Consider the following 11,650-nt stretch of genomic DNA (forward strand, 5'->3'; position numbering starts at 1 on the left):
TCTAAAATAGGAGTGGTAGGGTCAGAGAGATAGATAATACAATAGATAAGACATTTGCCTTATACTGCTGACCGGGGTTCCAGCCCTGGCACCACATAGAGTTCCCCTGAGCCCTGCCACAAATGATCCCTGAGCACAAAGCCAGGAGTAATCCCTGAGCACAAATAAGTGTGGCCCCCCAAAGCAACTCCTCCCAAAAGGGGTCATGGGTCAAGTAAATTTGAGAACCTCCAGTCTAAGCTGATGCTCTCTGGGTTGCTTCTGTCAACTCAGGAATTGTTGCTCCTCTTGGGGAGGCGAGGAGTGTAGAGTGAGGATGCTAGTAATGTGTCAATATAAGTGACAAAGATGTTTGCATCCACATCTGCTTCATCACCTCCTTCCAAATGTTTTCCTTGGTCCTGTTCTTAGAGACTCTTGTTGGGAGGAAACTAAGTCTTGACTATGAGGCTAAATAGGGTAAATTGTGCTGAGCTAGAAAGTGGAATCCTTGCGAGTTCTCTCTCTTTCTCCTCTCCATCATTTTTTCTCTCTCCCTTCACGAACCCCCGTGTCCAGAGTTCATTGTTAGTTGCTGCACACACCACTGTTTATTGTGTCCGCCCACCCCGGTGTTAGAAATGCCGTGTAAGATGAGGTTACTTTCTACTTTGAAGTCTTCTGGTCATAGGTGCCAGCACCCTTGTAGCCACTCACATAGCCCGAGTTGTCGGTCGTATCTGTTCGACCTGCCAGGCCTTTGCCTTTGCCGCTCTCGTCGAAGCGCTCCTTGTGGGAGCCAGTGTATTTACTGGTGTCTGTCAGTCGCTCCACTCCGCCCACGTTGCTGACTTTCTACAAGATAGAGAATGAGGAGTTTGATCCTTCTTGTTTCCCCAAAGGCAGCCCCTGTTCTTAAAAATGGCTCCAGACTGTGCGAGGGCTCAGAGGTCTACCTTTTTTGTGGTGCTGTTTTCTTAGGCTCTTAGATGTCGGGAGGATCTGTGGCAAAAGCTACCACTTGTGAGGGAGGCATTATGTGGAATTTTCTGCTTCCAGAGGAGTCATTCTGACTAAGCTACAGCCAGAGGATTTCAAAGCCAGACCTGAACCGCAGGTCCCTCCTAGTGGGAAGGTCCTATTTGAAAGCTAAGGTACAAAGAGCTATCCGTGAAGAGGAAAAAATAGGGACCACAGGGTTGATGAGAAGCAGAAAATTAGAGATCAGACCTTATATAAGAGCAGGGGGAGGAGAGGGGTTCAATGTCCTCCCCAAACCACCCAACCCTGGTTGCTGGGCTCAGACACTGGAGACTTGGGAATGAGCCTATTTCTACCATTAAACTAGCTGTAGAATTTAGCACTTCATTGCTATCTTTGGGCCAGTTTTCCCATTTCTAGATGATCCCCAAAACTAACTGGGAATGGAAGGTTTCCTGCCTCATCGCTCTATAGTATTCATGTTAGCAGGGATCAGGTGTATCAGAAAGTAGGTGGGGGAACTAGGAGCATCAGGGATTTAGGAAAGCTGGGGCACAGATAGGGGTGAAGAATGCCACTCACAGTAACACCACTGGTAGTTGGATCCTGGCCCTCCAGAAGCTTGTAAACCTGCTGTAGGCCATCTTCTGGGCTCTTTGCCTTGAAACGCTTCTGGCCCAGTTCCTTCATTGCCTCTTGGAACTGCTGAAATGTGATGGTTCGGGTATTCTTGGCCCTGGTCAGTAAGACACATTCAGGAACTCGAGTGGGAACTCATCACCTTCCAAGGTTCAAGCGTCCCCTTACTCAGACTTGGCCTCTCGACCAAGAGAACAGGCAAGCACGCAGTGCTGGGTACCCAGGAGATCCATTACAAATGTTCTGCCACATAAACCCTCCCCTGTCCCTTGACCTGATTTGTTCTACCCACCACTCCATTTCCATCGTTGGTCTCTTACTTGACTTTGCTGAACACAATGTCCACATCAGTGGAGGTGACTGCCTTGCCGTCTATGATGCCACAGTCTTTGCACAGCTTGGCAAAGTTCTTGTTGTTCATTTCATTGCCTTTGCTTGACGTATCTCCAAAAACAGCAAACTTCTGGAATGTTTTCTCTGCCTCCGATGCCATGTCCAATTTGAGGGGGGAGGGTGGTGGTGGGGGAGTCTTGGGGGGAAGGTTGGAGGGGGAGGGCAGACTAAAAATAAGGATGGGGTCAAGAAAAAGCCAGAATCACAACAGGAATAAATAAATCCCTTCGTTCCTGTTTTCTCCCTCCCCCCCCGCCCCCCCCCCCGCCATTCCACCACGCCCACCATATCCTATCTACACTCCCAGCATTGGAGATACTAGTGGGGCTCCTATATCCTGAATAATCACCACCATCAGCCACTCTCCCAGCACTTTTGAGTACCTCTCAGTGCCCATATGGAATGTCACCCTTCCTAGCCTTTATATGTAGGTGTGTGCAGCTATGTGGAAGTCAGCTGGTTAGGAGACTCTAAGGTAAAAGAGACTTAGAGAAAGACAGGAAGCTTTTATGACCTTAGCAATGACATCATCTGGCATTCCTGGTCAAATTGCCTTTGTTCTGCTTCATACCAAAAGCTGAAGAGAGCACAAGGCAGGGGGTGGGGTCGTGGTTGACCAGGTTTTTTTTTTTCCTATCTGCCATCCCAGGCAGTGATCAACATGGAGAATCCCACTGTTGACTGATCATCTTCAATAGGAACTTTATTTTTTAAACTGGGGCTGGAGGGGGCAGTTGGGGAGCTAGCTCAAAGGGCTGGAGCACATGTTTTTGCTGTGGAGTTTGTGTTTTAATCCCTAGCAAGACGTGGTCTCACAAGTATTACTAAATCTTGCTGGGTGTGCCTCATCCTGCAACAAAACAAAATGAAACAACTTCAAATAGTATATACCTTACAATATCAGGGGATAATATGTGGTGTTGGGCTGGAGCAATAGGACAGTGGGTAGGTAGGGCGTTTGCCTTGCATGTGGCGACTCAGGTTCAATTTTTCTGTCCCTCTCGGAGAGCCCGGCAAGATACCGAGGGTATCCTGCCCGCATGGCAGAGCCTGGCAAGCTACCCCTGGCATATTTAATATACCAAAAACAGTAACAAGTCTCACAACGGAGATATTACTAGTGCCTGCTCGAGCAAATCGATGAACAACAGGACAACAGTGCTATAGTGCAATATGTGGTGTTGCTGTGGGGAGCTGCAGAGTGGGGTATAGTCCCCAGACTGTGCTACCATTATCTACACTTCTGCTGGGTCCACCACAATCTCTTGTGATTGTGAGGGCAGGGTGAGGTGAGGGCAGAGAAGGTCAAGACACACAAAGAGTGAACATACAAGCCTGCCCTCTACCCAGGCTTCCCAAGGTACTTGCTTATTCTCATCAGAGTTTCTGAAGACAAATAGTGAAGCAAAGAAATTTTATTTAAGGAATGTGAGAGGAGAGAGAGAGAGAGAGAGAGAGAGAGAGAGAGAGAGAGAGAGAGAGAGAGAGAGAGAGAGAGAGAGAGAGAGATGTTCCAGAGAGAACATGGACTTTTTGAGAGAAAAAGGAGAGAAGCAACCCTAAAATAAATTACACAGCTCAAGTTTGGATGCGGGTGACTCTCAGGGATGACAATTACCCTATAAATAAGAGGAAACAGTTGCATACCCAGAGTAGATTGGTGTATGAGTGTGTCTGTGTGTGTGTGTGGGGGGGGGGGGGGTGGGACAGGAAGACAAGATGGAGAATGCATAACCCTCCCCTCTTCTTCAAAGCTGATTTTACAGGGTATTCCAAGCAGCCTCGCTTTGAGGTCCAGCATGAAGGCAGTTGAAAAGGAGGGACTGTGAAATGTCCCTTGATGAGTTTGAACTGGTTTTGACTTCCTGAAGTTCAACTGAAATTCATGCTTCCTCTTGCAGTGCCAAGTACCTGGTCCGTAGTGACTACTACTCAATTCTTCAAAAATTATGTCTGTATTTCTGTCCTCAATTTCTCCTCCTGCTCTCTCTTGTTTTTTGCCTGGATAGGCCTCTCTTTTCTTCTGCAAAACCTGTTGCCTGGGGCTGGAGAGATAGCACAGTGGGTAGGGCGTTTGCCTTGCATGTGGGCCAACCCGGGTTTGATTCCCAGCATCCCATAGGGTCCCCTGAGCATTGCCAGGAGTGGTTCCTGAGTGCAGAGCCAGGAGTAGCCCCTGAGCATCGCTGGGTGTGACCCAAAAAGCCAAACAAACAAACAAACAAAACAAACAAACAAACAAACAAAAAAACCTGTTGCCTGCTCTTAATGACACTAAAATCACGGGGGTCCAGGCAGTCAGCTGCAGGGAATTTCTGTATTACTGCAAAGCCCAAACAGCTCTCCGCCCCTGCTCCTGGAACTCTATTTACACACAGAAGATAGTCAACTTAGTCTGTGATGTAGATTGCACATAGTAGGTGCGGTTGGATAGCGATGTCCCAAACAATTGTCAGAATACTATGTGAACTTAATATATTTTTGAGTTTGTGTGTTGTCTGCTAGTGGAGACAAACTGCATGGCCAGAAAGCTCTGATCTCCTACTAGAGAGGAGGGGAGACAATTGGAACAGGACTCGCCCTCGAAACACAATCATGTACACATCATTTCCCCTACCTTCATGCCTTCCAGCAACCGCAGGATCATGAACTTCTAGACAGGCTATGACTGACTGGATTCGACACCCCTTTGAATTCCATCTGTGGAGTGGCTGGTACATAGCAGCTACTTAAAACTCTTAGTTAAAGGTAGTGTGAAACTGCTTGTCCTCCCAGGGAAGGAAGCTGAAGGGAGAGGTGAGTCCTGCTGGGCCGCCTATTCCTGGGCTGAGCCGCCCAGAGAAGCCTTATCAGAGGGGAGCAGGTTGTCATCTCTGTTAAACCTCAGAGGGAGACCCCGAAGGGGAAGAAGCAAGCGGATCCTAGTGGAAATTTCCCACCTCCTGTCTGTCCTCCCCATGCCCCCGTGTAGGCCCCTTATCAGGTTCCCCCTGAGTCATTCTGACCCAGAGACAAATTTAGCTGCTGGAACCTCCAGGTTCTTCCCTCCCCCACTCCAAGGAAGCCGGACTGGGGAAGGGCAGCGCTTCTCATCCCCAGCTCCAGCTCCGTCAGGACTGGGAGCTCTTCTGCTCTGTGCGTCTTTAGTAGGGTCTGGATCCCAGCAGGCTTCCCCTGGTCCAGGAGAGTGTTAACCCGGCTGCTAAGGGGAGTGGGGAATAGGCGGGGAGCCAGGGCGCCCAGCTTCTGTGCCAGTTTCTAGGGGCACGGGAGTGGGGAACAGAGGAAAACGTGGATATTCCAAATTGGGGTACTTAGGGGGAAGGTCCTTTAAATTGCGTTGTTGAGAGCTGGGCTTGATCCCGACGGGTGCTCCCACCCGGGACCCCCTCCTCTCTGGGCCCCTCCTTCTTTCCAACAGACCCTGCCAAGCAGGGATGAAAGGGGCATTGATGTTCCTGGGGCGGGAGGGGAGCTGTGGGGGGTGAGGGTGGTGGTTCCCAGGCAGAAGGGGGCGGGAAATTTTGGGGTCCTGGGGGGAGGGGCCAGTCTGCGCTGGGGTTGCAGTTGGCAGCTCCTATTCCATTGGCCATTGTTCCCCAACTGGCCTGTAGCCCGGCCCCCCACCCACCCTCAACTCCCCCCAAGTGGCCGCACAGGAATCGGGATGAGGAGGCCAGGGTGGGGAGCAGCGGGGGAGGGGAGCTGGAAGGGGTATAGGTAGCAAGAGACGGTCCGGTCCTGTTTCCTTTTGCCAAAGAAAGTTCCCAACCCCCTGAGCCACATCACCATCCCATTCCGGGTGGCCTCCCTCTTAACTGGGACGAAGAGGGTGCATGTAGGTTGGGGTGGGGGAGGGGGGAGGCGTCAGGCAGGCCCTAACCGCGACACCGGGCAGCGGAGGTCCCAGCCTCCTCCCCGCTCGGGCCGGACCCGCAGGGGTTAGCAGCGTCGCCCCAGGGTCTCTGGGTCCCAGCCCGGGACATCCCGTCCTCCCCAAGCCCCTACTTCGCGTCGCGCACACTCAACTCCACACCCCCCCCCCCCCCCGGGCCTGTTTACCCTGGACTCGGAGCCCCTGGGGGTCCCTGCCCCACCCCTTCCTCCCTGGCCTTTACCCGGGAGTCCCAGTCGGCCCTCGTCCCACCCCCCCTTTGTCTGTGCTCTCCCTCTATTTATAGCGCCCCCCCCCCTCCCCGCGCGCCCCTCCAGGGCTTGTTTTCCAACTTGTCTGGAGCAGCCAGAGAACGCGCGTCGGGACGCGGGCGGAGCGCGGAGGTACCGAGACCCGCCGAACCCCCCACCCCAGACTGACTCCCCGGCCCGGCCGGTTCTTAGGCGTTGGCACAGAACCACCCCTCCACCCGCTCCCGGCTGGCGAGACCCCCATCCCCCGCCCCCGCCCTAACCGAGTCTCCGACTCCGGGCAGGCGGAGTGGACACCGCATTGGTGGTGGTGATGGGGGGGGCTGGGGGTCAGGACTCCGGGTTCATCGCCCTAGTCCTGGTCCTCAAGACTGAGTCTGGGAGGGGGCGTCGGGCAGAGCAAGGTCACGGGTCGGGGCGCGGTGAAGGGAGCCCCCACCCTCTCACTCCCCGCCCCCCAACGCCTGTCGATCAGCGGGGTCCCCGCACGCCCCACGAACAACGTCAGGGGTGCGGGGCGATGTGGGACCGGGAGGGACGCCAGCGGGCGCCCGGCAGTTGGCTGGGGTCCCTCCCCGGCGCCCGGGATCGGGGCGCCGCTGCTCCCCGCCGCCCGCTGCTTGGGGCGGGGTCGGGGGGCGTGTTTCCCGGGGGTCCGGGGCGGGTCTGCGGGGCGCCGGTGGCCCGTGGGCGGCCGGGGGCGGGCCGGGGGCGGGTCTGCGGGGAGCCCAGGCCGGGGAGGGCCGAGAGTCAAAGGCAAGTGAAGGTGGCAGCGGGAGCGGCGGCAGCAGGTAGGGGGAGGGGCAGCCGGCTGGAGCGCGCGGGGGGACCCCCCAGTCCCTCGGGAGCCGACCCTTCCCGGACAAGGGCCGGCCAGCAGGGACACCCGGCTGCGGCGCGCCAGGCCGGAGGCTGGGCTAGGTGTAGGGCGTCTTCCGGGCGCTCGCGAGGTGGTTGTGGGGGTCCAGGCTCGGTCCTCGTGCGCGGCCCTCTCGCAGGGTCAGGTCTGGGGGCGGGGGCGGCCTGACCAGACTCCCAGCCGACCCCAACTCTTCCCAGCCGGCCTCAGTCTTGGGGGGAGTCTGAGAGGAGATGGTGGGTCTGCCCTCCTTTTCTCCCCTACCTCTCCCCACTCGCGGGGCGGGGGAAGGTGGGAGAGAAGCCAACGCAGGAGGCTTAATTTATTTCCCCTTCGAACGGTTGAGGGAGACACAGTGCCCTGCCTCCCCTCCTCTTGAGAGCTGTCCAAAACCTTCGGGATTCCTAGCCCCACTGGCAGCTAGGTGAGTAAGGCCAAGAGTTTGTAACTGATTGGACCAAGGTCACTGTGGTGGCAGCCGAGGGGGACACGAGAATCCAGAGTTTCCCCACATGAGCCGCCTCTTTCCTCCACATCAGCACTTTCTCCTCTCTTCCTCAGGCCAGGCCCGGCCCCATACCTAGCCACTGGTGGCCGCCCGCACCTCCAGCCCATATTGATTGTATCTGAAGCTCAGAGAAAACTATTCACTGGACTCAGGGATCCAGGTTGCCAAGGGTTAGTGACCTGGGGAGGGTTGGTGACCCGGGGAACTAGGTCTTGGCCCCGTTGTTTGGACCCTAAGAGACCCAGAGCCTGTCTCCTGTGTCATTCACCTCTTCCCCTTGTTTTCTCAGACCCCAGAGGCAGGAGGAGTGAGAACCCTGACCCTTAACCCTGCTGCATTGAGCCAATAGGAGCCTAGTAAGTAAGCCACCCCCTGTTGAGACTCTTGACTGTGCAGGTGGCCGGTACCTCCCACTGTCATAGGTTCTGTGTTCCTCTTAGGGGCCAAGAGGGAGTCTCAAGGAAGGGAGGGTCTTGGGTCAATTGGGCATTGACATCCCTGGTTCCTCTTCGACATGAAGTTGGGTCGTTTTTAACCCCTTTTCCTTTGAGCAACTGACCTTGGGGCTGTCGCTGAAGGTCACAGCCCACTGTGGCTTCCCCTTTAGTATCTTTGGAGTACCCACTTTCTGAGTTATGAGCCTCGCGCCTGATTGAGAGTCTGGGGTGGCCCCTAAATATAGCCCAGGAAATCTGAGCTGCAGCCCCACCCTGGCATTTTCATCAGGGCAGGGGAGCTGGTTGGAGGTGTTGAGGGGCAGCAGTGGGGATGGGCAGTCTGGAGTGCGTCCACCGCCCTTCCTCCGTGGGCCCGGTCCTGGCTGTGTGCTGCACTGCAGTATTTAGCTCCTGGGTCCCTTGCTCTCTGGCCCCAGCTTGGAGCAACAGCCAGGCGGGAGAAGAGATGTGTGGGTCTGGAGGCACCCTGCCAGGTCCCCATATTTCCTCCAGGCCACCATGGCGGAGCTACAGGAGGTGCAGATCACCGAGGAGAAGCCGCTGTTGCCAGGACAGACGGTCGAGGTGGCCAAGGTTGTTAGAGACCCTCTCACTACCACAGTCCTGCCTTCCCAAGTCCACCAACTCCTCTTAACCCACAGCCAGACTCTCTCCACCTCCGCACTCATCTCCCCCCAACCCCCTACTCCCCTCACTGCTCTCCACAGCCCACACCCTTGTCTTGTCCCAGCATTAACCTTCTTCCTCTCCATGTCTCTTGTCTTCTCTTTCTGTCTTTGTTCTGTTGGTCTCTCCTTGCCTCTCTCTTTGTCTGTCTGTGACTGTGACTGTCCATCCATGTCTGTCCATCTGTGACTCCCTGTGGTTGTGTGTCTTCTCTCTCTCTCTCTCTCTCTCTCTCTCTCTCTCTCTCTCTCTCTCTCTCTCTCTCTCTCTCTCTCTCTCTCTCTCTCTCGTGTATGTGTGTGTCCAGGAGGCTGAGTTAGCTGCCCGAATCCTCTTGGACCAGGGACAGGTAAAAGCACGGGGTGGTCCCGGGCTGAAGGACAGCCTCCCCTTCATTCCCCCTAAGGAGAGGGTTCTTGGAGCTTTTCTTCAGCCTTGCTCCCCTGCCTTCTCTTCCAGTCCTTTCCCTCCTCGCTGCCTTTCTCTTCCTTTTCCTCCCTTCCTAATACCTCCATGCTCTCCAATCTTTCAGCACTTTTTCTGCTGTCAAAATAATCTTCTACTATAGCATTTTCTGTGTCAAGATCCTATTTCTAATTCTTTGTTCCCTTCTCTTCTTTTTATTCTCTGCCTCACAACCATCAACCTTTTTTGGGAGAGGGCGGGGGGATGATGGGGATCCTATCCAATATGATCAGGGCCACTCTGAGCAGTGCTCAGGAAGCCCATGTGGTGCTGGGGATTAAGCCTAGGGCCCTCGCATGCAAAGCATGCACTACAGCTCTTTGCCTCACTCAACCCTTCAGTGGCACCTCCTTCTCTTGCACACCTACCTGATGCAGACTCCCCCCTCCCCGCTTTTTTCTATAGACACATTCTGTGGAGACACCTTATGGCACAGTCACATTTACTGTTTATGGAACTCCCAAACCGAAACGCCCAGCGATACTCACCTACCATGACGTGGGACTCAACTGTAAGAACCTTCACATCCCCTGCATCCCTTTCTGGGAAGAGGCAGGGGGGAAGGGTCAGGCCCCCTAGGGCCTGGATGGGGACAGTCGGGGCAGGAAAGGGCTGTGTGTCATGCCAAGAAGTTTCTCCTCCTCTGACTGTGAAAGAGAGAGGGTGGATTCTGACTTGGGGATGTGCTTCCCAGACTGATTTCACTCTTGGGGTGATGGGTATTCTCTTTAGATAAATCTTGCTTCCAGCCGCTGTTTCGATTTGGGGATATGCAGGAAATCATTCAGAACTTCGTGCGGGTTCATGTGGATGCCCCAGGAATGGAAGATGGGGCTCCTGTGTTCCCTTTGGGGTGAGAATTAGCTCCTTTCCTCCTCACTGGAATGTGAGGCACAGGACAGGTGTGGCATGGTGCCAGGGGAGATTCGGGAGAGGATGAGTACAACAGCCTGGTGTGGGGGCAGGGCCGCTGGGTTGGGATTTTCCTGAACTTTCCTCTCTCCCTCAGGTATCAGTACCCATCTCTGGACCAGCTTGCCGACATGATCCCTTGCATCCTTCAGTACTTAAAGTGAGAGTCCTGGGGCCCCATCAAATTAGGGGTTCTTTTCCTGAACGTGGTGCCTCATAGAACTCTTGTATCTGCCTTGGTTCCTGGGCAGGGGTTGGTCTCTTTCCCAGTTAGAATTTTTCTGTCTCCTCCTCTGGTTGTTGAGAGGAAGGGCCTGGGTATGGGAAAATGACGGTGCTATGGCCCTAATGGATGGAGGCAAAGGTCAGGAGGGGTCTGTGCATGGCTCCAAGTGAGGCCAAGGAAGAGCTTCTCTGATCTGGGAAGTCAGAGAGGAAGAGGAGGGGGTGACTTAATCCCTGAGAAACCAGATAGACCTGTCTCTACCTCCCACTCTCCTCTCTCAGCACACCTAGAGGAGGCCTGAGTAAGGGAGACTGTGAGGGGGAGGGGGAGGAAGCCGGGGGAGGAGGCCTCTTTGGTATGCACAGGGTGTGCTGGCCACTTTGGGGCTCTGCTTTTGGCCTGGCTATTCCTGGGCACCGGGGCACTGGGAAGCTCTGGTTCACCTCTTTGGCTTTATTCTCCTCTTCCCCTCCCCTTCCATCTCCCAAATACTTGTGAGTCACTAAAGTTGTCTTTTTAAAAATTTATTTATTTATTTGTTTTAAATTTTTTATTAGTGAATCACCATGAGGTACAGTTACAGACTTACAGACTTTCGTGCCTGTGTTTCGGTCATGCAATGCTCGAGTACCCATCCCTCCACCAGTGCCTGTTCTCCACCACCGATGATCCCAGTATCCCTCCCACCCCCCCACCCCACCTCACCTCTGTGGCAGGGCATTCCCTTTTGTTCTCTCTCTCCTTTTGGGTGTTGTGGTTTGAAATAGTTTTTAAAAAATATTTTTTTAATATTTTGCTTCAAGTTCCTTCTTCTTAGTTCCTCTAGAGGAACCAGGAATCAAAACAAGTTGAACTAGCTCCTGAAAGAGAATGGGGAGGGTCCGGTGGAGGAAAACCACATCTGGTTGGTTGGTTGTGGGTATTTCTTTGGAAGATGCTGGTTCTCCTTAAGCAAGCTGGCTCGGAGCAGATAGACTACAGGGAGCTTCAAGCCTGCTTCCCTTTTATCACCCCCCCCAGCCCCCAAAGGATTTCTGTCTTCCTTTGTACCCATGGCCTTGAGAAGGAGGCTTGGGAATTTAGGAAGCCAAAGTTTTAGATACTAGGATCCATGAAATGCACATTTTCCTTTCAGTTTCTCCACAATCATTGGAGTTGGTGTTGGAGCTGGTGCTTACATCCTGTCACGATACGCTGTAAGAAATGAAAAATCCCATAAAAGGGAAAGGTGGCCAGAGGCTTATGGCATACTGATTAGGAGAGTACTATGTCCTGGAGTTTTTCTGGGGAGAGAGAGAGGTGGGGTCAAGCCTCTGAAAACTCTAAGGCTTGGGTATGCTGTATTAGGAGATACAGTCATGCTCTGCCTCTGATTTTCCTCATCTCTGGTTTCTCAGCTTAACCACCCAGATACTGTT

The 11,650-nt window shown here is 53.9% G+C and overlaps 2 protein-coding genes across 6 annotated transcripts in view; one reads left to right on the forward strand and one right to left on the reverse strand.

The window, feature by feature from the left end:
• Positions 1-645: 645 nt before the first annotated feature.
• On the reverse strand, positions 646-2,092 carry TPPP2 (tubulin polymerization promoting protein family member 2). Its single transcript, XM_004609705.1, has 3 exons — positions 1,920-2,092; positions 1,543-1,696; positions 646-834 (listed from the first exon to the last, which is right to left on the reverse strand). The coding sequence occupies exons 1-3, from the start codon at positions 2,090-2,092 to the stop codon at positions 646-648; spliced, it is 516 nt and encodes a 171-aa protein (XP_004609762.1).
• Positions 2,093-6,138: 4,046 nt separating this feature from the next.
• Positions 6,139-11,650, forward strand: part of NDRG2 (NDRG family member 2) — an 8,865-nt gene continuing 3,353 nt past the window's right edge. The window contains exons 1-11 of one of the 5 annotated variants that reach the window (XM_055130769.1): positions 6,867-6,929; positions 7,344-7,421; positions 7,559-7,675; positions 7,795-7,861; positions 8,456-8,536; positions 8,937-8,978; positions 9,500-9,605; positions 9,827-9,947; positions 10,104-10,166; positions 11,368-11,428; positions 11,630-11,650. The exon at positions 11,630-11,650 is cut by the window's right edge and continues 96 nt beyond it. In XM_055130769.1, the coding sequence (XP_054986744.1) occupies positions 8,462-8,536; positions 8,937-8,978; positions 9,500-9,605; positions 9,827-9,947; positions 10,104-10,166; positions 11,368-11,428; positions 11,630-11,650 (489 nt within the window). In that variant the 5' untranslated portion in view covers positions 6,867-6,929; positions 7,344-7,421; positions 7,559-7,675; positions 7,795-7,861; positions 8,456-8,461. Of the gene's footprint in view, positions 6,271-6,781; positions 6,930-7,343; positions 7,422-7,558; positions 7,676-7,794; positions 7,862-8,455; positions 8,537-8,936; positions 8,979-9,499; positions 9,606-9,826; positions 9,948-10,103; positions 10,167-11,367; positions 11,429-11,629 lie in introns of those variants that run through there. The other 4 variants (XM_055130770.1, XM_055130768.1, XM_055130771.1 and 1 more) reach the window with 4 other exon arrangements.

The sequence above is a fragment of the Sorex araneus genome, chromosome 3 (assembly GCF_027595985.1).
Source record: "Sorex araneus isolate mSorAra2 chromosome 3, mSorAra2.pri, whole genome shotgun sequence".
Lineage (NCBI taxonomy): Eukaryota > Metazoa > Chordata > Mammalia > Eulipotyphla > Soricidae > Sorex > Sorex araneus.